The sequence below is a fragment of the Pseudophryne corroboree genome, chromosome 7 (genome assembly GCF_028390025.1).
Source record: "Pseudophryne corroboree isolate aPseCor3 chromosome 7, aPseCor3.hap2, whole genome shotgun sequence".
Lineage (NCBI taxonomy): Eukaryota > Metazoa > Chordata > Amphibia > Anura > Myobatrachidae > Pseudophryne > Pseudophryne corroboree.
The window spans coordinates 50,875,775-50,900,619 of NC_086450.1; the positions used below are offsets into that span (position 1 = coordinate 50,875,775).

General features: G+C 45.2%; 1 protein-coding gene across 4 annotated transcripts in view; it reads left to right on the forward strand.

Annotated features, from left to right (window-relative positions):
- SPAG16 (sperm associated antigen 16) overlaps positions 1-24,845 on the forward strand; it is a 1,801,610-nt gene that overhangs the window by 1,180,612 nt on the left and 596,153 nt on the right. For all 4 annotated transcript variants that reach the window (XM_063933150.1, XM_063933149.1, XM_063933151.1 and 1 more), the window contains one exon: positions 17,688-17,814. In XM_063933150.1, the coding sequence (XP_063789220.1) occupies positions 17,688-17,814 (127 nt within the window). The remainder of the gene's footprint in view (positions 1-17,687; positions 17,815-24,845) is intronic.

Below are 24,845 nucleotides of genomic sequence, written 5' to 3' on the forward strand. Positions count from 1 at the left end.
GCTCCTCATGCACACCTCACACTCCGGTCACTGATGGGTGCAGGGCGCTGGGGGGGGCGCCCTGAGCAGCAATATAAACACCTTGCCTGGCAAAATCATCACAATATATAGCCCCAGAGGCTATATATGTGATAAATACCCCTGCCAGAATCCATAAAAAAGCGGGAGAAAAGTCTGCGAAAAAGGGGCGGAGCTATCTCCCTCAGCACACTGGCGCCATTTTCTCTTCACAGTGCAGCTGGAAGACAGCTCCCCAGGCTCTCCCCTGTAGTTTTCAGGCTCAAAGGGTTAAAAAGAGAGGGGGGGGCACTAAATTTAGGCGCAATATTGTTTATACAAGCAGCTATTGGGGGAAAAATCACTCAGTTATAGTGTTAATCCCTGCATTATATAGCGCTCTGGTGTGTGCTGGCATACTCTCTCTCTGTCTCCCCAAAGAACTTTGTGGGGTCCTGTCCTCAGTCAGAGCATTCCCTGTGTGTGTGCTGTGTGTCGGTACGGCTGTGTCGACATGTGGGATGAGGAAGGTTACGTGGAGGTGGAGCAGAGGCCGATAAATGGGATGTCGTCCCCTGTGGGGCCGACACCAGAGTGGATGGATAGGTGGAAGGTATTAACCGACAATGTCAACTCCTTACATAGAAGGCTGGATGACGTAAAACAGCTGTGGGACAGCCGGCTTCTCAGCCCGCGCCTGCCCAGGCGTCTCAAAGGCCATCAGGGGCTCAAAAAAAAAAAGGGCCCGTTACCTCAGATGGCAGACACAGATGTCGACACGGAGTCTGACTCCAGTGTCGACGAGGTTGAGACATATACACAATCCACTAGGAACATCCGTTACATGATCTCGGCAATGAAAAATGTGTTACGCATTTCTGACATGAACCCAAGTACCACATAAAAGGGGTTTTATTTTTGGGGAGAAAAAGCAGCCAGTGTTTTGTTCCCCCATCAGATGAATGAATGAAGAGTGTAAAGTAGCGTGGGTTCCCCCGATAAGAAACTGGTAATTTCTAAAAAGTTACTGATGGCGTACCCTTTCCCGCCAGAGGATAGGTCACGTTGGGAGATATCCCTTAGGGTGGATAAGGCGCTCACACGTTTGTCAAAAAAGGTGGCACTGCCGTCTTAGGATACGGCCACCTTGAAGGAGCCTGCTGATAAAAAGCAGGAGGCTATCCTGAAGTCTGTATTTACACACTCAGGTTATATACTGAGACCTGCAATTGCCTCAGCATAAATAGTGCTGCTGCAGCGTGGTCTGATACCCAGTCAGATAATATTAATACTCTAAGACAGGGATAATAGTTTGCTAACATAGAGCATATTAAAGACGTCGTCTTAGATATAAAGGATGCACAGAGGGATATTTGCCGGCTGGCATCCAGAATTAATGCAATGTCCATTCTGCCAGGAGGGTATTAGAAACCCGGCAGTGGACAGGTGATGCTGCCTATAAAAGGCACATGGAGATTCTGCCTTATAAGGGTGAGGAATTGTTTGGGGATGGTCTCTGGGACCTCGTATCCACAGCAACAGCTGGGAAGAAAAATTTTTACCTCAGGTTTCCTCACAGCCTAAGAAAGCACTGTATTTTCAGGTACAGTCCTTTCGGCTTCAGAAAAGCAAGCGGGTCAAAGGCAAGGGACAAGGGAAGAAGGAAAAAGCTGCACCAGCAGCCAGTTCCCAGGATCAAAAATCTTCCCCCGCTTCCTCTGAGTCCACCGCATGACGTTGGGGCTCCACAGGTGGAGACAGGTGCGGTAGGGGCGCGTCTCGGGAACTTCAGGGACCAGTGGGCTTGCCCACAGGTGGATCCCTGGGTTCTGCAAATAGTATCACAGGGATACAGGCTGGAGTTCGAGGCGACTCCCCCTCGCCGTTACCTCACATCAGCCTTGCCTGCTGCCCTCGGAGAAAGGTAGTACTGGCGGCAATTCACAAGCTGTACTTCCAGCAGGTGAAATCAAGGTACCCCTCCTTCAACAAGGCCGGGGTTACTATTCCAAAATGTTGTGGTACCGAAACCAGACGGTTCGGTGAGACCCATTCTAAAATTGAAAGCCTTGAACACTTATATACGAAGGTTCAAGTTCAAAATGGAATCGCTCAGGGCGATTATTGCAAGCCTGGAGAATTTCATGGTATCACTGGACATCAAGGATGCTTACCTGCATGTCCCTATTTACCCTCTTCACCAGGAGTACCTCAAAATTGTGGTACAGGATTGTCATTACCAATTCCAGACGTTGCCGTTGGTCTGTCCCCGGCACCGAGGTATTTACCAAGGTAATGGGCGAAATAATTATCCCGTACTTGGACGATCTCCTTATAAAGGCGAGGTCCAGGGAGCAGTTGTTCGGCGGAGTAGCACTATCTTGGAAAGTGCTACAACAGCACGGCTGGATTCTGAATATTCCAAAGTCGCAGCTGGTTCCTACGACGCGTCTACTGTTCCTGGGTATGGTTCTGGACACAGAACAGGATAAAAAGGGTTTCTCCCGGAGGAGAAGTACAAGGAGTTGTCGTATCTAGACAGAGACCTCCTAATACGTATACAGGTGTCGGTGCATCAATGCACGCGAGCCCTGGGAAGGATGGTAGCTTCTTACGAAGAAATTCCATTCGCCAGGTCCCATGCAAGGATTTTCCAGTGGGATCTGTTGGACAAGTGGTCCGGGTCGCATCTTCAGATGCATCGGCGGATAACCCTGTCTCCAAGGGCCAGGGTATCGCTGTTGTGGTGGCTGCAGAGTGCTCATCTTCTAGGGGGCTGCAGATTCGGCATACAGGACTGGGTCCAGCCTTCGAGGCTGGGGGGCAGTCACACAGGGAAGAAACTTCCAAGGCTAGGGAAAAGTCAGGAGACTTCCCTACACATAAATATTCTGGAACTAAGGGCCATTTACAATGCCCTAAGTCAGGCTAGACCCCTGCTTCAACACCGGCCGGTGCTGATCCAGTCAGACAACATCACGGCGGTCGCTCATGTTAACCGACAGGGCGGCACAAGAAGCAGGATGGCGATGGCAGAAGCCACAAGGGTTCTCCGATGGGCGGAAAATCATGTGTTAGCACTGTCAGCAGTGTTCATTCCCGGAGTGGACAACTGAGAAGCAGACTTTCTCAGAAGACACGACCTCCACCCGGGAGAGTGGGAACTTCATCCAGAAGTTTTCCAAATGATTGTACACCGTTGGGAAAGGCCACAGGTGGACATGATGGCGTCCCGCCTCAACAAAAAGCTACAAAGATATTGCGCCAGGTCATGGGACCCTCAGGCGATAGCTGTGGACGCTCTGGTAACACCGTGGGTGTACCAGTCGGTGTATGTGTTCCCTTCTCTGCCTCTCTCACCCAGGGTAATGAGAATAATAAGAAGGAGAGGAGTAAGAACTATACTCATTGTTCCGGGTTGGCCAAGAAGAGCTTGGTAACCAGAACTCCAAGAAATGATCTCAGAGGACCCATGGCCTCTGCCGCTCAGACAGGACCTGCTGCAGCAGGGGGCCTGTCTGTTCCAAGACGTACCGCGGCTGCGTTTGACGGCATGGCGGTTGAACGCCGGATCCTGAAGGAAAAGGGCATTCCGGAGGAAGTTATCCCTACGCTATTTAAAGCTAGGAAAGAAGTGAACGCAAACCATTATCACCGCATATGGTGGAAATATGTTGCGTGCTGTGAGGCCAGGAAGGCCCCAAAGGAGAAATTTCAGCTAGGTCGATTTCTGCACTTCCTACAGTCAGAGGTGACTATGGGCATAAAATTGGGTTCCATGAAGGTCCAGATTTCGGCTCTATCGATTTTCTTCCAAAATAGAACTGGCTTCACTGCCTGAAGTTCGGACTTTTGTTAAGGGAGTGCTGCATAGTCAGCCCCCGTTTGTGCCTCAAGTGGCACCGTGGGATCTCAACGTGGTGTTGGATTTCCTGAAGTCGCATTGGGTTGAGCCACTTAAATCCGTGGAGCTACAATACCTCACGTGGAAAGTGGTCATGCTGTGGGCCGTGGCGTCGGCCAGGCGTGTATCAGAATTGGCGGCTTTGTCATACAAAAGCCCTTATCTGTATTTTATATGGATAAGGCAGAATTGAGGACTCGTTCCCAATTCCTTCCTAAGGTGGTATCAGTTTTTCATGTGAACCAACCTATTGTGGTGCCTGTGGCTACTTGGGACTTGGAGGATTCCAAGTTACTGGACGTAGTCAGGGCCCTGAAAAGTATATGTTTCCAGGACGGCTGGAGTCAGGAAAACTGACTTGCTATTTATCCTGTATGCACCCAACAAGCTGGGTGCTCCTGCTTCTAAGCAGACTATTGCTCGCTGGATCTGTAGCACGATTCAACTTGCACATGCTGCGGCTGGACTGCCACACCCTAAATCTGTAAAAGCCCATTCCACGAGGAAAGTGGGCTCTTCTTGGGCGGCTGCCCGAGGGGTCTCGGCTTTACAACTTTGCCGAGCTGTTACTTGGTCGGGTTCAAACATTTTTGCAACAGTCTACAAGTTTGATACCCTGGCTGAGGAGGACCTAGAGTTTGCTCATTCGGTGCTGCAGAGTCATCCGCACTCTCCCGCCCGTTTGGGAGCTTTGGTATAATCCCCATGGTCCTTACGGAGTCCCAGCATCCACTTAGGACGTCAGAGAAAATAAGATTTTACTCACCGGTAAATCTATTTCTCGTAGTCCGTAGTGGATGCTGGGCGCCCATCCCAAGTGCGGATTGTCTGCAATACTTGTTTATAGTTATTGCCTAACTAAAGGGTTATTGTTGAGCCATCTGTTGAGAGGCTCAGTTATATTTCATACTGTTAACTGGGTATAGTATCACGAGTTATACGGTGTGATTGGTGTGGCTGGTATGAGTCTTACCCGGGATTCAAAATCCTTCCTATTTGTGTCAGCTCTTCCGGGCACAGTATCCTAACTGAGGTCTGGAGGAGGGTCTTAGTGGGAGGAGCCAGTGCACACCAGGTAGTCCTAAAGCTTTCTTTAGTTGTGCCCAGTCTCCTGCGGAGCCGCTACTCCCCATGGTCCTTACGGAGTCCCAGCATCCACTACGGACTACGAGAAATAGATTTACCGGTGAGTAAAATCTTATTTTCGTGTGAGCTAATTGGATAGGGGTGATTAACAAAATTGCGGGAAAAAACTACTTTTGTCAATGCCTCAACACTATTGTGGGTAATTGGATATCCCCCTAAGTCACTGTTTTCTTGTCTTGCTCATTTGTTTACTTTGTTAGCTGCTGCAGAGCCCTTGTGGCACCATATAAAGGATTATATATATATAGAATTTAGTTGGTGCGCTACTTTCCTTCTCAATTAATGAATTCAAAAAAGAGTCCAAGGTAGATTAACTTGCACTTCGGTTCCACAGGGTATTCCTGTAGTTGGCAGCTCAGTCCTTCAAGGTGTCACTAGGTTTAGTGACAAATTAATCTGGAAAAAGACAAGGGGGGAGGGACAAGCGCCTAATAGTGCAGTAACTTCACAACAAATTAGGTTGTGTATGATGTCGTATCTATAGGTAATATGCGTACCAGAAGTATGATTTATAAATATATATATTATATACAATTATTAATAGATAACTAAGTGTCTGATTTTATTGTAACCTCGATGTATTTGATTAATTGTGCCTGGTTATGTACTGTATATACTGTTTTAGACATAGCTTTATATAATCTGTGCTTGCTGTAACTGTCTCCCTGTTGCTGCTGTATGTAATATTGCTATACTGTATGTAATATTGTTGGTTCTTTCTTGCTAACATGTATACTCTGCCCACCTACAACACTATCTCTGCAGTCCTCTATTGGTAAGCCATACACAGGTTTGGAATGGCCCACAGGGGCACAGGGGAAACCCCCGCTGGGCCTTCCTCCTCTAGGGATCAGGTTCCAGACTGTGCACTAATTATACATATGTTACATTATACTGCACAGGACTATGGTGTATTGTCTACAGTGCATTTCTGGTATTAATGCATGCACTAGGTGTATTTACAATATATATATATATATATATATATATATATATATATTTATCAAGGGGCCTAGACCATGCACTCTAATGGATAAGTAAACCAATGTGGTGACTAGCCACACCTCCTCTGGGGACTAGCCACACCCCTAAGCACTCCATTCCCCTGGTGGACCCTTCATGCCTCAGTCCGACACTGCCCATACGGCACCCACGGACTTCGTATTGTAAGCATATAGTATTATCACGCATGAATAAGACTAACAGGAGGGCTTTGGGAGGAAATAATAGAATTATAGGACAAAGGCAAATGCACTGTAATGAGTACAAGACTTCAAGCAGATTCAGGAGCACACTGTTATATAAACTAGGATTATTCCACCAAAAATATAATTATTATGCATTTTCCTATAAACAATTATAATGAGAAATTACAAATAGTATTTATCCATCTTCAGATTCAGATGCTATTGCATTATTACTATTACCACATGTCTGATATGTTCATATGTTAGGCATCGTTCTACTATTGGTAATTAGTAATTACGCAGAGGAATATAGCACTGTTGGATTAGTAAGTGACCAGAGTATATACCGTGTACTATATAGACATTTTGATAAACACACAGTCCAATTTAGGACTTTAGTATTTTTACTGCTGCATATAAGGCATATAGCCTATAAAAAATATATACAAACTTTTTTCATGTAATATATAGGATAGATATATGAATTTGGACATTCTCACTCCGAAGATATCCTAAGGGGACTATTATATTTTATTTATTTATTTTTTTTAAACAAAAATTAATAAAGGTTATATTTTAATATATAACCAATATCTTATAAACAATATTTTTTCTTAATGAGTGCGCCAGACAAGGGTCTTTCTCTCTTTTCTGTTTCTAAAGTAATACCAGTAGGATACGACTGAAATCCTCTTGGTGCACCACCAACAACTTTTTGAAACCAAACAATATAGTGAGTAGAATTAACTGAATGTTGGTTTTGATGAATATATAATAATAATAAACTCTGTCATAATTTATCATTTAATCCAGTGCGGAAACACATTCTTTTTGCTTTCCACCTGGATTAGTAAGTGACCAGAGTATACACAGTGTACTGTATAGACATTTTGATAAATCTCCACGTACAATGTAAGTCCCAGATATTACATAAATGTCACCTGCTTTTTGCTGTGCAGATATTATATATAAAGCGATAGATAAGGTTGGGCGAGATTAGTCACCACGAGGGCCCGGATCGCTCATCGCCGGACAGCACTTTACATCATTTTTGAGAAATATTTCATTTATTTCAGAAATCCAAGTTACATTTACAGAGTTTGCTTCCCATTCCCCACTTTTCACAGATACTTGCTAAGTGTACAGTATGTTGGTATAATTTCTCTGTATCGTATGTAGGCAGATACGAGAACTGTAATGGTATACTATCATCAAAATTATCCTTCTATGTTTTAAACACAGTTTTAAGAAGCATAGTGATAGCAATTTTGTCTGTAAAATGTTGCAGTGCTGAATTGTTCTTCTATTATCTAGTATTATCGACTTGAGTCATTGTGAAAAAAATAAAATAAAATGAACACATTTTTCTCAATTGTATTCGATTATTATACACATAGGCTGTATATTTAAAAAAAAAAAGGGAAAAATAGCATACAGTATTTATGCACATTCTCAGATGCGTCCGCCAATGCTTGGGCAATAAAGGTGCCTGGTTTACAAGTCACCATCAGCAGAATATATATGCACCTGCTGTATTACATACGCCTCCTAACAGGTATATACAGTATGTGTGTTTCTGAAGGTCCGCATAAGCCAAATTTGCATAAACATCCCTTTTCTGGTATGTCATAACACTCCTTCCTTACCCCAGTCCTCCACTCCAGGTGGAGTACATGGCAGGTTGCTCCAATCTGAATAGGCAGAAATGCATGGGCCTGCTTTCCGGGCTTGCACAGAGTGATTTAACGCAAGATAAATTACATAGGTTCAGGCCCCATTCTGATTTTAGGAAACAACCTCATAGCAACCCTCTGTAGGACCATTGTCAAGATTACTAGATTCTAAAGGGCATATCTACAACCAGAATAGAACCAACATCCCCACAAAATCCACTACAGTGTTTCTATTCCAAATACCCAATTTACTAAAGTCGATTTGAGTTCCATTCTAAAATCGCTGGGTGATGTGAGTTCTGTTTTGTAAGACCACCTTTCCTGCCTCTACTGTACACTTTGGAATATCTGTTATTTGTTTCTTCTGTTGTCTCAAGGGCTGATTACATTTGCTGTACTGCAAAGCAATCTATCCCAACGCTGTCTATAGTTACCGCTTGTTCAATAGCTGTTAAAGTGCAGACGTGGTGTAAATGTTGTGTTGTGAAATGACATATACCTATCTCTCCGAGAATGTGCATGTTCTGAAGTGTAAGCCTGTGACGTTGTGGGCCCAGGCGATGATGTCTGGAGAGTGTGAATCTTCTGATGAGAAATGCTGGGATAACATTGTGCGCTATGTGCAAAAATGGACCTAAATCTTATTATAAACACTAAAGAGCAAAAAGTGCAGCAGTGATGTTATCATATGCAATGGGCACCATTGGAGGTTGCTATCATCTTTCAGTCCACTCCTCCGGCTTTCGCTGACAGCTGCTAAGTGACTACGACCAGTGCTGCTTATCTCCTTGTTACACCTTATGCCATTGATTAGTTTAGTAGGCACGTTCTGTAGATGGGTCACCTGATCGGGATGCAGGTTCTTCAGACATCATCCTATTGGTTCTTCAGGCTTTATTAAGCTGGTGCTCTTGTATACAGTACCAGTGCAGCGACAGTTTGCTGGACATGCGTTAATAAGTGTATACAGTACTTCCTTTTGTGCCCTGGACTGTGCATTGGACTTTATGTTATCATTTGAGTGCTTACTTGCCTTGACCTTGGCCTGATTATTGGACTCAATACTACGTGCCCTGTCTCCATCTTTTTTACTGGACTTGGTTTTCACTGCTGCCTGTCTTGACCTCAGTCTGTGCACTGGACATTGCTTTTGACTTCAGTGCCGCTTACCTTACAACCTGTTCTTCATCCATCCATGTTCTGTCCACTTGGATTACTATTATTACCCACAGGTAGGGGCGTCAGAACATTTATAGGTTGGGGGGGCAAGTTAGAGCCACCGAGAGGAGGAGGTGGAACTACGGGGATGAAATGGAGGCGGCACCACGGTCGGGAGAGTGTCATGGATAGAAAGAGGGACAGAGAGAGAGAGACGTGTCAGGGAGAGTGCGAGAGGGAGAGGGTTAGGTAGAGAGAGAGTGTCAGGGAAAGATAGGAGCATGAGGACAGAGAGTGTTAGGGAGAGAGAGGAGCAAGAAGACAGAAAGTATTAGGGAGACAGAGGAGCAAGAGGAGAGTGTTAGGGAGAGGGAGAGACACTTTCTGATTTGACAGCACAGCCACACAGGTATCCTATGGAGGCGGGCACTCCTCTGCATTAGGCCACGCCCCCTAAATAACCGTGAATTGCGGCACTACTCTGCTGGGAGTCGGGGATGGGGGAGTGTCGCTTGGTCCCTGCACTGCACGGAGGTTGTGATGTGCGGTCTTTCAACTGACTGCGCATCGCTGCTCCTGTACATCAGCCGCTGCCTCTCTTATTTGGGAGGGTGAGCTGCCCCCCTTGCCCTCCCCCCCCTCCCATTCCGACACCTCTACCCACAGGTAATAAGCTCCTACAGCTGAGAATTAAGTCCTGAGGGCATCCGTGCACAGGTGAGAATATAGCACTCTATGGGAATGTTGGCTACTATAGGCGAAGCCCTTGTAAAGTGGACTAGGGGTATCATCATGTCAATAGGTATTGCCGAAACAAGTGAAAAGTAATAGCATGTATAGATATATTAATAAGGTAGTCTGTGAACGTGTATTTTTAATACTCTAATTGCTTATTATAAGTGATTTCAGTACCATTAGTAACAAATAAAGATCAAACTTCCTTTCACTTAGTGACACTTGTTAAAAGTTCTGGGTGGCATAGAATAGGCTGTCTCTTCTATGTAGTAGTATTATTGTGACAATCCCCTGAACATATCCACTTATATTGTATTAGACTACACTGAACAGATAATCTCTCTGGTGCCAATGGATTATCAAGACTGGAATGGACTCAGAACAGGAGATGTCATGTTTGTATAGTTACCCTCTTCAAAAGCCCCCGCCTTTGTAATCCTCTGATATACTTTTCAAGCCATCGTTTGAATAACGAGTCAAGTATTGTTCTCCGAGATGACGTCACTAGACTGGTGGGCACCATATCTGACAGGGGAGAGGAGGAATGTTGATGGACAATTCCGGTTATTTTTAAGGACAATATTTTGACCCAACCAATGAACTCAAGAATGAAGGACATTTACACTCCTGGGGGTGACAGCTTAAAAAAGGGGAATATAAGTAAAGGCTGTGAGGGTTGTTGGGATTATACTGGAAGATACTGTATTTGGCATTGTGCGGCTTCTGCCAAGTCCAGTGAAGAAGATACCAAATTCTTGCTGGGTGAGATAACTGGGTATTTGCAAGACACTGAGGGACTATCACATAGCATAGCATGGGGGCTTTGAATTTCTGCTGTAACCAAATCGCTCCATTGTGAGCACCCCCTGGACCTTGTGGATTCAGCTTACTGTACCTCATGAAGGAGACTGACTGATCCTTGCTAAGTAGAGGGTGGCCAAGTGGCTGGGATCAGTAAGTTCAAGTCTGTGTCTACTCACTCAGTGGTACGTCCCTTGTCAAGGCGGTAAAACACACGTAAACTCTGTATCTTTACAAGGATTGAGGCTTTCAAAGTGGACTGCAGTTAATTTCTTACAGTATGTGCAAATTCCTATAGATGTCAAATAAGTTGACCTGCAACTTTTTCTTGGTGATAGTGTTACTGATCCTTTTTTTTTCCTTTTAAAGGAAGCATGATAGGAGGAATGGAGAAAAAGGATGGCATATAGGCCCTCATTCCGAGTTGATCGCTCGCTAGCTGCTTTTAGCAGCGGTGCAAACGCTAGGCCGCCGCCCTCTGGGAGTGTATCTTAGCTTAGCAGAAGTGCGAACGAAAGGTTAGCAGAACTGCTCGTAAAAATGTTCATGCAGTTTCTGAGCAGCTCAAAACCTACTCCTACCTTGCAATAAGTTCAGTCAGTTTAGTTCCTGCTTTGACGTCACAAACACGCCCTGCGTTCGGCCAGCCACTCCTCCGTTTCCCCAGGCACACCTGCGTTTTCACCTGTCACACCTGCGTTTTTTAGCACACTCCCGGAAAACGGTCAGTTACCACCCAGAAACACCCCTTTCCTGTCAATCATTCACCGATCAACACAGCGACAGAAAAGCGTCGCTCGCCCTTGTGTAAAACTGCATAGTTTTGTGTGAAAGTACTTCGCACATGCGTACTGCGGCCCGTACGCATGCGCAGAAGTGCCGCATTTTCAACTAATCGCCGCGCTGCGACCGAAAGCAGCTAGCGATAAACTTGGAAGCAGGGAGAGAAAACACGAGCAGAGGCACCTAAAATGGCAACGATTTTGGATCATACATTCATCTGTTTTTAAATTGAGAGCTAAATTCACAGGATGTACCCCAAAATCATCCAATATGGCACTACAAGAATCAGCATCTCCTTCGGTTGCGGATTATATTGGAGGATTTTTGGGTACATGCTGGTAAATTAGCTCTCAATTTAAAACACATGATTGTGTGACCTAATATAAGAATGCTTATAGTTTACAGTTAGGACCACCCTTAGTAGTGTCACCTTGACGCGGTGGGTGACATTTATTTGCAAATGTGTCTAGTTATGCCTCCTGCATATTATTTACATGCAAAATGCTGGCTTATATACTAAATAATTGTCAAAATATTCTTATTAATTATTGTATATACAGAAAAAATGATGATGCAAAAAGAATTTAATGAAATCTAAAAATAATTTTAGCATGCGATGTAAAGATATCAAGCTGTTCACATTTAAATTCTTTACCCATATTTAAATTATTTACCCATATCTATCTATCTATCTATCTATCTATCTATCTATCTATCTATCTATCTGTCTATCTGTCTATCTATCTGTCTATCTACCAGGGCCATCTTTACAGCATATCCACCTATCAGTTCCAACTAGGGAGGCCAATCCTGGCCCTTTTTTTCAATCCCGGGTATCAGGATTGATAAAAGGTCAATCCCAGGATTCACGGGATACCCGGGATTGGGTTGAAGACCCGCCCAGCCCACACAAATACTATTGTGGGTGGGAGCTTGGCTCGCGAGCTGCGGGCGGTGAGGTGTGGTCCTGGCAGCTGGCGTCAGACTCACCATCGTGAGTTGGAGGGTTTGCGGGCGGCTAGGTGCGGTCTGGCCGGCTCGGGTGTCAGACTGTGCAGCGTGACCTCTGACATCATTTTACGCCGTACAGTACGCACTGCTGGAGGCAGGGGGAGCCGGAAGGAGGGAGCCGGCCAGTGATTGAGCTTCCTGAGGACACTCAATGCTGCCTGGGATTAAAAATCAGTGGGGCAAGTAAATCCCGCAATCCCCGGGATTGGAGCCCGGCCGTTTTTTGGCCTAAATCCTGGGATCCTGCCGTTCCCGGAATTGGCCTCCCTAGTTCCAACCATCCACTAATCGGCAAGCTACATTTGCTGTCTGGCTGTGGGCTAGTGGCAAGTAGAGAAGCAGCACTCCAATTGGTGGATAGTTCCAGCCATCCATCATTCAGCAAGGTGACAGCCATTGGGTTCGTGGCAGGCAATTAGAGAATGCTGTCTGACCACTCTGATTGGGTGTGATTCACAATCAGAGCAACCTGACAGCATTCTCTACCTGCTTTCCAAGACTTTCCAGATGCACCAGCCCAGAAGTCAGATACCCTCTGGCCCGGCCCACCCCTGCTCAAAAAGCCCCTAGAATTGTGGGGCCCTGGGCATCTGCCCAGTGTGCCTAAAGCTTAAGATGGCCCTCTATCTATCTATCTATCTATCTATCTATCTATCTATCTATCTATCTATGAAACAAGATGATTGGCTTCATTCAAATGTGCCTTATAATAAGCAACATACTGTAATATGATTTACTGAGCTAAATGTATATTTACTAGAGATGAGCGGGTTCGGTTCCTCGGAATCCGAACCCGCCCGAACTTCATGTTTTTTTTCACGGGTCCGAGCGACTCGGATCTTCCCGCCTTGCTCGGTTAACCCGAGCGCGCCCGAACGTCATCATGACGCTGTCGGATTCTCGCGAGGCTCGGATTCTATCGCGAGACTCGGATTCTATATAAGGAGCCGCGCGTCGCCGCCATTTTCACTCGTGCATTGAGATTGATAGGGAGAGGACGTGTCTGGCGTCCTCTCCATTAGAATAGAGATAGATTAGATAGAGAGAGAGAGATTGTGCAGAGTCGCAGACAGAGTTAGTTTACCACAGTCAGTGACCAGTGCAGTTGCTAGTTAACTTTTATTTAATATAATATATCCGTTCACTTCTCTCTGCTATATCCGTTCTCTGCCTGAAAAAAAAAACGATACACAGCACAGTCAGTCACACAGTGTGACTCAGTCTGTGTGCACTCAGCTCAGCCCAGTGTGCTGCACAGTCATCAATGTATAAATTAAAAGCTTATAATTAATTGTGGGGGAGACTGGGGAGCACTGCAGGTTGTTAGCAGGAGCCAGGAGTACAATTATATTAATTAACAGTGCACACTTTTGCTGCAGGAGTGGTGACCAGTGCCTGACCACCAGTATAGTATTGTTGTATACTACTAATATCTCTTTAAATATCAACCAGTCTATATTAGCAGCAGACACAGTACAGTGCGGTAGTTCACGGCTGTGGCTACCTCTGTGTCGGCACACGGCAGGCAGTCCGTCCGACCAGAATTGTATTATTTATTATTATATACCTACCACCTAACCGTGGTTTTTTTTTCATTCTTTATACCGTCATAGTGTCATCCTAATTGTTACGAGTATACTACTATCTCTTTATCAACCAGTGTACAGTGCGGTAGTTCACGGCTGTGGCTACCTCTGTGTCGGCACACGGCAGGCAGTCCGTCCGACCAGAATTGTATTATTTATTATTATATACCTACCACCTAACCGTGGTTTTTTTTTTCATTCTTTATACCGTCATAGTGTCATCCTAATTGTTACGAGTATACTACTATCTCTTTATCAACCAGTGTACAGTGCGGTAGTTCACGGCTGTGGCTACCTCTGTGTCGGCACACGGCAGGCAGTCCGTCCGACCAGAATTGTATTATTTATTATTATATACCTACCACCTAACCGTGGTTTTTTTTTCATTCTTTATACCGTCATAGTGTCATCCTAATTGTTACGAGTATACTACTATCTCTTTATCAACCAGTGTACAGTGCGGTAGTTCACGGCTGTGGCTACCTCTGTGTCGGCACACGGCAGGCAGTCCGTCCGACCAGAATTGTATTATTTATTATTATATACCTACCACCTAACCGTGGTTTTTTTTTTCATTCTTTATACCGTCATAGTGTCATCCTAATTGTTACGAGTATACTACTATCTCTTTATCAACCAGTGTACAGTGCGGTAGTTCACGGCTGTGGCTACCTCTGTGTCGGCACACGGCAGGCAGTCCGTCCGACCAGAATTGTATTATTTATTATTATATACCTACCACCTAACCGTGGTTTTTTTTTTCATTCTTTATACCGTCATAGTGTCATCCTAATTGTTACGAGTATACTACTATCTCTTTATCAACCAGTGTACAGTGCGGTAGTTCACGGCTGTGGCTACCTCTGTGTCGGCACACGGCAGGCAGTCCGTCCGACCAGAATTGTATTATTTATTATTATATACCTACCACCTAACCGTGGTTTTTTTTTCATTCTTTATACCGTCATAGTGTCATCCTAATTGTTACGAGTATACTACTATCTCTTTATCAACCAGTGTACAGTGCGGTAGTTCACGGCTGTGGCTACCTCTGTGTCGGCACACGGCAGGCAGTCCGTCTGACCAGAATTGTATTATTTATTATTATATACCTACCACCTAACCGTGGTTTTTTTTTTCATTCTTTATACCGTCATAGTGTCATCCTAATTGTTACGAGTATACTACTATCTCTTTATCAACCAGTGTACAGTGTGGTAGTTCACGGCTGTGGCTACCTCTGTGTCGGCACACGGCAGGCAGTCCGTCCGACCAGAATTGTATTATTTATTATTATATACCTACCACCTAACCGTGGTTTTTTTTTCATTCTTTATACCGTCATAGTGTCATCCTAATTGTTACGAGTATACTACTATCTCTTTATCAACCAGTGTACAGTGCGGTAGTTCACGGCTGTGGCTACCTCTGTGTCGGCACACGGCAGGCAGTCCGTCCGACCAGAATTGTATTATTATTATAATATATACCACCTAACCGTGGTTTTTTTTTCATTCTTTATACCGTCGTCATAGTGTCATACTAGTTGTTACGAGTATACTACTATCTCTTTATCAACCAGTGTACAGTGCGGTAGTTCACGGCACAAACAGAATGTGCACAAACTGGCTTTATTCTACCTAAGTTGCCCTCCCACAAGTGTGTACTCCGAAAGAGTGTTTAGTGCCGCCGCTCACCTTGTCAGCAATCGGCGTACGAGGTTACATCCAGAAAATGTGGAGAAGATGATGTTCATTAAAATGAATTATAATCAATTCCTCCGCGGAGACATTGACCAGCAGCAATTGCCTCCACAAAGTACACAGGGAGCTGAGATGGTGGATTCCAGTGGGGACGAATTGATAATCTGTGAGGAGGGGGATGTACACGGTGATATATCGGAGGGTGAAGATGAGGTGGACATCTTGCCTCTGTAGAGCCAGTTTGTGCAAGGAGAGATTAATTGCTTCTTTTTTGGGGGGGGTCCAAACCAACCCGTCATATCAGTCACAGTCGTGTGGCAGACCCTGTCACTGAAATGATGGGTTGGTTAAAGTGTGCATGTCCTGTTTTGTTTATACAACATAAGGGTGGGTGGGAGGGCCCAAGGATAATTCCATCTTGCACCTCTTTTTTCTTTTCTTTTTCTTTGCATCATGTGCTGATTGGGGAGGGTTTTTTGGAAGGGACATCCTGCGTGACACTGCAGTGCCACTCCTAGATGGGCCCGGTGTTTGTGTCGGCCACTAGGGTCGCTAATCTTACTCACACAGTCAGCTACCTCATTGCGCCTCTTTTTTTCTTTGCGTCATGTGCTGTTTGGGGAGGGTTTTTTGGAAGGGACATCCTGCGTGACACTGCAGTGCCACTCCTAGATGTGCCCGGTGTTTGTGTCGGCCACTAGGGTCGCTAATCTTACTCACACAGTCAGCTACCTCATTGCGCCTCTTTTTTTCTTTGCGTCATGTGCTGTTTGGGGAGGGTTTTTTGGAAGGGCCATCCTGCGTGACACTGCAGTGCCACTCCTAGATGGGCCCGGTGTTTGTGTCGGCCACTAGGGTCGCTTATCTTACTCACACAGCGACCTCGGTGCAAATTTTAGGACTAAAAATAATATTGTGAGGTGTGATGTGTTCAGAATAGGCTGAAAATGAGTGTAAATTATGTTTTTTGAGGTTAATAATACTTTGGGATCAAAATGACCCCCAAATTCTATGATTTAAGCTGTTTTTTAGGGTTTTTTGAAAAAAACACCCGAATCCAAAACACACCCGAATCCGACAAAAAAAATTCGGTGAGGTTTTGCCAAAACGCGGTCGAACCCAAAACACGGCCGCGGAACCGAACCCAAAACCAAAACACAAAACCCGAAAAATTTCCGGCGCTCATCTCTAATATTTACACTCACTGTATGAATTTTCCTGTGTTGTCTCGTTGTCACACTACTGTACCTGTCAGAGTCCATCATATTAAACCATTTTCACATTGCATAGTATCTTGACCAGGCTGTTCCCGTTGTGGCAGCTAATTAATCTCACCAAAGTCTTCCTGCAGCACACTTGTCTATCCTTTTTGGCAATTACCATAAGCTGGTGCTGTATGCACAGTGTGCTCCGGGCTCCTCTATAGTCTTCCCGCTTTCCCTGTTGACATACAAGGGTGCGAGTTATAATTACATCTCGTGGCTCTGCAGGAAATTCATCTGGGACGTGTTATTTAAAGCAGCAATATCTAAGTTTCTGCAGAGATTGAGTAATAAGCAGCCCTGAGAGAGGACAACCTAACTGGTCGGAATCTGTCGTATGCCTTGCAGTAGAATAGTAATTACCTGATATATTGACATGCAAACTAAACATATTAACTCCCTGTGTTTTTTCCGGCTTTCATTTTCTTGCTCTTTCAAATGTTCTTCTTGGTTTTTTTCCCCCCACTGAATACATGAAGACAAGTATGGAAATACTGCACTACATTTTCCGATAAATATTCGGAATAATTATTTTTGGGAAAGAAAACTAAATTACTGATTCTTAACGACAGGCTATATCCAGCATTCAGTATTTGTTGTTTTATTCAATCTTTTCAAATATTAATGTACTGCTTGAATTTGTGGATTTTCAAGAAAAGTTATTTTTGGAAAGTTATTCCACACTTCTTGGCTCAGGGAGATGGTCGAAGACTAACCGATTGTCACTGTTTCTCTTATCAGCGAAAGGTGCAGGGACACCATGAGAGGCCATGTGGATTCTGTCAATAGTATTGAGTTCCTGCCGTATTCCAACATTGTGCTTACAAGCTCCGCAGACAAGACCCTGTCACTGTGGGATGCCAGGATGGTAAGTCTATCTTCTGTCACACAGTTTCCATGCAGCCAGTTTGGCCTGTATAAACCAAATTGACCACAACATATGCTGTGTGTAGATGGAAAGCAACTGAGGCCGCCAATAAAAATTTGGCTTGGACTGATGTCTGTATGAGTGGTCATTATTATTTTTTAACAGTTACTTATATAGCACCAGCTTATTCCATTATGAGTTACAGTTTGGGAACAAAATGGGTGTGGTTCATCAAATCGACAGTGTCTAGGTCGACAATGTTTAGGTCGACCACTATAGGTTGACAGTCACTAGGTCGACATGGATGGAAGGTCGACAGGGTTTCTAGGTCGACATGTGCTAGGTCGACAGGTCTAAAGGTCGACATGAGGATTTTTTTTTTTTTTTTGTCGTTTTCTTCGTAGAGTGACCGGGATCCCAAATTAGTGCACCGCTTCGCTCGCCATGCTTCGGGCATGGTGCCTTCGCTCCGCTACCGCTTCGCTCGGCACACTTTAGCGTTCCAATCGTAGTCCACGTGGATCGTTAAGTATGAAAAAATGCAAAAAAAGAAAAAATGTGAAAAACTCATGTCGACCTTTAGACCTGTCGACCTAGCACATGTCGACCTAGAAACCCTGTCGACCTTCCATCCATGTCGACCTAGTGACTGTCGACCTATAGTGGTCGAACTAAACATTGTCGACCTAGACACTGTCGATCTTCAGACCGGATCCCAACAGAATAGTAAAAAAAAAAAGACTGGGTTATAATAACAGACAAATAGGTAAGAGGGCCCTGCTTGAAAAGCTGTTGGGAAATAGGCATTGATACACAATGATAGGTGTTACCTATTGTGTAATGGTCCAGCCAAATTGCAGAGGATCTTGGTGGGCAGTATGATATGGTCTACAGGAATGGTTTGCCTGGGGTCAGCGGGATGTGAAAGTGACGAAAAAGAAAATATTTGACGTTATGTGTGGCCTGTATAGAGGGGATGTAATAGGAAAGATTATGGGGGTTACGTGGCGGCATAGGCGTTTCTATAATGGGTGCAATGTGTGGAGTGCACACGGGCCCCTGGGTTCAGGGGGGACCCACACCGCACACATTGCATGCGCAGTACGATTTTTGTCTCCGGAACATGGTGGGCGCCATGTTTCCGGAGAGCTGCGCATGCGCAGTAGACTCTGGCACAATGCCAGAGCCTACGGCGCCGTGGAGAAGAGGGGGCCCACCTGGAGTCTACACACAGGCCCCCTCTTCTTTTAAGACGCCCCTGGTAGGCGGTTTTGGAATCTGATAAATTTCCTGAAGAGGTGAGATTTCAAAGAACACTTGAAGGTTTAGAGACTAGAGGAAAGTCTTATTGTGCAAGAAAGGGCATTCCACAGAGTGAGTGCAGCTCCGGAAAAAGTCCTGCAATCGTGGTCATTAGTCATTTGCAGCTGCGGCTTCTACCTGGGTGGAGGAGGAGGGCTGCCGCAAGCCATTTTCTTGTCTCCGTTGAATGGTCCCCGCCGTCGCCTGGGTCCCGACACCTATACTATGTAATTCACAGATACCACAGAAACCGGAACTTGTCACATGTGCAGTAGTGGCAACGGTACTGCGCATGCGCAAAATCCAGGCTTCTATGGAGTGCATAGGTTGCAGAAGCTGGCAAGGGCTGACGAGCCAGAGAGTGGCTTCCCACAGGAAGCCAGCTCTCTGCTAATCGCAGCCCGGTCTGGCAGTCCCGGAGGGAGGAAACACCTCCCAATGGGACTGCCTTGTGTGTCTGTGACTGGCAGGTAGGACTGCATCTGGTTTCAGTGACAGTGAGCTGGGTGGCAGATTTTACCGGGAGGGGGGCATGCAGACCATAAGTAAAAATCACCAATGGTCATTTGCACTAATAGCTTCGTGTGTCATTCAGATGTTCTGTCTGAACACTGGACTGTGAAATGTGGCCGCTGTGTGCTGGAAATTTGGACATGTTCTGTCAAATGACGGTCGCTGTTGTACTAAATCAACACATGGCAGCACAGCGCATATCAAAGGCAGGCGACTGATTGATACTCGGATGTGTAATGTGATAAACAAACACGTCTCCTATGGCTGTCATCAAACACTTGTTTTCCTCTGTTGCTATTCCATAGTGTAAAGAAATGTTGCTTATGTAAAGGTCAGCATATGGCAGCTAGTGTGATCCACTGCAGGCGGATAGACACAGCAGAAGGCGGCTGACATACGCCACTCATGCCGGCCCTGCAGACTTGTAGATAGGAAACCTTTTAATCAATCTCCGCTCAATAGCTTTGTAGATAATCTACACAAGAAAAACACACACCCTGCATAAACACTGAACTTAAAACTGGATAACGTACAATATCCTCCTAACTCTCCATTGTTATGTATTGTTACCAGAAAACTGGACTCAGGCTCCAAATTTCCCCCACCAAGCACACACGTCACTTACACGGATAAAGAGGGAACTGTACATGCATGGGTATAGAAGACAACACGCATACCGGTGCACACAGTGGGCCTGATTCAGAGAGGTACACAAAAGCCGTTGCATCTGTGATTCAGGAATCAGGGGCTGGGTGAAAATATGCAGATGTCGCAGCTGCTGGGATTTGTGTTACATACCTCCCAACAAACTGAATAGCAGAGTGAGAACTCCTCGGCCCAATCAAAAAGGGACGTGGCCTCGGGTTGAGGGGGTGTGACCTCAGATTGAGGGGGCATGGTCTTACGAGAAATGCTTCAATCACGATCCACGCCCCCCTGTTTCATCACTGTGTGTGCATAACCAGTGCTCTGGGAGCTGCTGGCCTTGTCCCCTGTCCCTCAATCCCTGTGAATAGACTGCGGCATGCGGGAGGGACAGCAGGACAGTGTACGAAAAATGGGACAGGGAAAAAAGGGGACAGTTGGGAGGTATGGTATTGAGACGCTCACTGACAGAGATCACAAGACCAAACCAGTGCTGACAGCATGCTTGGCGGCATTGCCCTGCGATGGGCGGCCCCCAGCTTGCGAGCAAAAGGATTGCAAGTTTTGCTAAGGTCCAATGCACAGAGGTCCATGCACAGTACAGCAGTATTGTACAATTGGGATTATATAGTAACATATGTGTTAGCCAATTTAAAGTCATAGAACATCATTCCTGAGCTCATCACGGCTGGTCCTTTTGTAGGTATCCAATATCAGGATTAAGCTGGTCGTTAATGTTACCGGGGTATCCTCTGTCGTGTCCCAGCGTCAGTGACGTGATTTATATACAAAACAAAATGAAAGACAATTTCCAGATACTATTTATACACCACATATGTCTGTATTATTATATATTGACGATCTATATACAATGTATGTGTGCTGCTTAACCCTAACTCTAAACAACCCATTAATATTCCTGGATAAGCAATGCGTTAGACACTGGCAGTGTTCAGCAATGAGAAGCTACAGTAGACGCAGTAAGAAGTCTCAGCTGATATAAAAATAATGCTGTTCAATAAGTTACTAAAATAATAATATATCATCCTTAGTGCTTGGGATCTACTCGTCCTCCAGCCTAGTGATTCCTTACCCAGTGCTAGGGACTCTTGTGATCCGCCACCTAATGTAGGGTGGAGCTGGGGTTAATGACATCGACACAATGGTCCCGCCTGGAGCAGTGTGGATGTGCAGTTCACTTTCAGAGGAAAGCATGTGGAGCACTGGGTCACAGTGACAGTGTCTGCAGATTGATCCCATCCACTCCTGCAGTATAGCAGGAGTGCAGGGCAGTGATAGCTGTGAAATGACTCATCATGCCTCTCGCTGTAAATAACACAAATTGCTGCATTTTGCACTCTGAGCCATGTTGACGCGAATGACGATACCACGGCCCCTGCAGTTGCCCTTGGGAGCTCCAGGATCTCTTAGAGGGGAGTCCCGCAGTGTCATCAACTAAGATCTTGGCGGTATCTGGTGGGGGTGCAAGAGTTTGCTCGGTCTGAAGAAAGCAGTTGAGTGGATTGGAGTGTTCCTGGGTTGAGTGTGGATTAGGCAACAAGGTTTTATGATGTGCATTTAAGATGATGTTTTGTGCTCTAGACTTGGTAATGGAAGGCAAGAAAGAGAAAGAATATGCATGCCGCAGGTACAGAGTCACACTAGTTCAGCGGGTGTGGTTTGTAATTTCAGAATATCGACATTGTGAATGACAGTAATCATCATCCTACAGTCCAACCCTAACCCCAACCGCAGCCTAATCTAACTGCAGCCTAACCCGAACCACAGCCTAACCCTAACTCCAACAGCAGCCTAATCTTAAAACTAACCCTAACTGTAGCCTAATTCTAAACCTAATTGCAGCCTAACCATAAACCTAGCCCTAAGTGCAACCAAACCCTAACTGTAGCCTAACCCTTAATCTAACCCTAACTGCCTCCAAACCGTAACCTGAAGCCTAACCCTAACTGCAGCCAAACACTGCAGCCTAACCCTTAATCTAACCCTAACTGCAGCCAAACCCCTAATCTAACCCTAACTGCAGCCAAACCCCTAATCTAACCCTAAACATAGACCTAACAGTGACATGTAGTGTTTACATTGTGACTGTCAACATTTTCACTGTCAACATTTCGAACATGTTGACATTCTGAATGTGGACATAATGATAACATACCAGGAACGGATGTAGGGGTCTTCCCCATCACGTCACTGCCACCTTTATTTTGAGGCCGATCCTTGTGTGTCTGGACAGCCTCAACCCCACCCCCTACCAATCTCTTGCTCAACAGTTTGCTGCCCATCGCTCTCCCCCCCCCTCCCCACGCCTGTTACAAAATAAACAAAACAAGTCATAATGACAAATAAGTAAGAATCACCTGGTCTCATCAGGGCCGCAGCCTAGTAAGGTACTCATGCAGGGGGAGCCTGCTGTGCCTCCACCCAGCAAGTAGCACCTAGGAAAAACTATTTGTACATGGATAAGTAACGGGCTGGATAACAGGGTACAGCGAGTAGTGGTCAACGTGAAGTCCTCAAGCTGGACACCAGTAGTCAGCGGAATACCACAAGGATCCGTACTCGGGGGGTCATTCCGAGTTGATCGCACGTAGCAATGTTTTGCTGCCCGTGCAATCAACTAGACGCCGCCTATGGAGGAGTGGATTTCTGCATAGCAGGGCTGCGAACTCTTGTGCAGCCCTGCTATGCAAAAAAACGTTTCCTGTCAAAGAAGACCAGGGTCAGACTTACTTACCCTGTGCGTACGATCCAGCGATACAGGTCCCGGAATTGACATCAGACATCCGCCCTCCAAACGCTTGGACACGCCTGTGTTGGACTCACCACTCCCCGAAAACGGTGAGTTGCCGCCCGAATCCGCCCTCCTCCTGTTAATCTACTTGCGGTCGCCGCTGCGACCACTTTGTTCGCTAGCGGCATAGCTGCCTGGCAACGGCTGTCGCCCGGCAACAACGCGCCTGCGCAATGTGGCTGCCACGCATGCGCAGTTCCGACCCGATTGCACATCTGCGAAGAAGCACAGCGTGCAATCGGGTCGGAATGACCCCCTCGGCCCACTACTGTTCAACATATCTATCAATGACCTAGGAATAGGCCTGGAAAGCACAGTGTCAATCTTTGCAGATGATACTAAACTGTGTAGGTTAATTAATTCGGAAATAGATGTGGAGTCTCTGCAGAATGATTTATCTAAACTTGAAATCTGGGCGTCTAAATGAAGAATGAGGTTCAATATAGAAAAATGCAAGGTTATGCATTTCAGGACTAAAAACAAACTTGCATCCTTCTTATTAAATGGGGAAAGTCTAGGGGTAACAGTATTGGAAAAAGATTTGGGGGTACTTATTGATAATAGGTTTAATAACCGTATACAATGTCAAAGTGCAGTAAAGAAGGTAAGTAAGGCGCTAGCGTGCATAAAAAGGGTAATTGAGACAAGGGACGAGGATGTAATTCTGCCATTGTACAAATCATTGGTACGTCCACACCTGGAATATTGTGTTCAGTTTTGGGCACCACTGTATAAAAAAGATATCGGTGAACTGGAAAGGGTTCAAAGGCGAGCTACTAAATTGATTAAAGGGCTAGAGGGACTGGATCACGAGGAAAGGCTTACTAGGTTGAATATGTATACACTGGAAAAGAGGCGTCTAAGAGGAGACATTATTAATGTCTTCAAATATGTAAAGGGGTACTACAAAGAGTTATCAGAGGAATTATTTATTAAAAGAACTCTGTTTAGGACACGTGGGCACTCGCTGAGGCTGGAGGAGAGAAAATTCCGTACACAACGGAGGAAAGGGTTCTTCACTGTTAGGGCAATAAGGATTTGGAATTCCCTGCCAGGGAAGGTAGTAATGGCAGACTCTGTAAATGCATTTAAAAAAGGATTGGATAAATTTCTGATTGAAAAATGGTATCCAAGGTTATAACATTAAAAATATTGACGTTGATAATCCGGGTGTAACATGATTTATAGTTGTTAACTAGTCATAAAACATTACTTCAGCAGGTACATTATAATCAACTCAACTTAAAACAGAATATAGGTTGAACACGATGGGCATTTTGCCTCTATTCAACCTCAATTACTATATTACTATGTTACCCCTAGGCATCTTCCCTATGTGCGAAATGCAATACTACTACATGCCAGTTCATCTCCATGCCCTACCTCCCACATAATCTTATTCCCTATTGCACCACATCCTCCTTCCTCCCTCACAGTCTATGACTCTGCCACCTACCTTAGCAAAATCAATATCACTTGACAAGATATCTCCTTATCTCAGACCCTGCACACCCACCTTAATATATATACTCCCCAATCCATCCACAAGTTATTCTTCCCCATCTGTTGGGATCTCTTGATAAAAAAGTGCTGCATCCCTCTGTGGTGGTGTGGCATGTACTATATACCAACTATTGAAACTTTTCTATAAACGCTTTGTATAAAGTCTACAAGGACTTTGGAATACCGTGTGCTAAACAAAACAATGTATATTCTTCTATGTAACTGTGAATCTGAAATGTCATCCCAAACATAATCA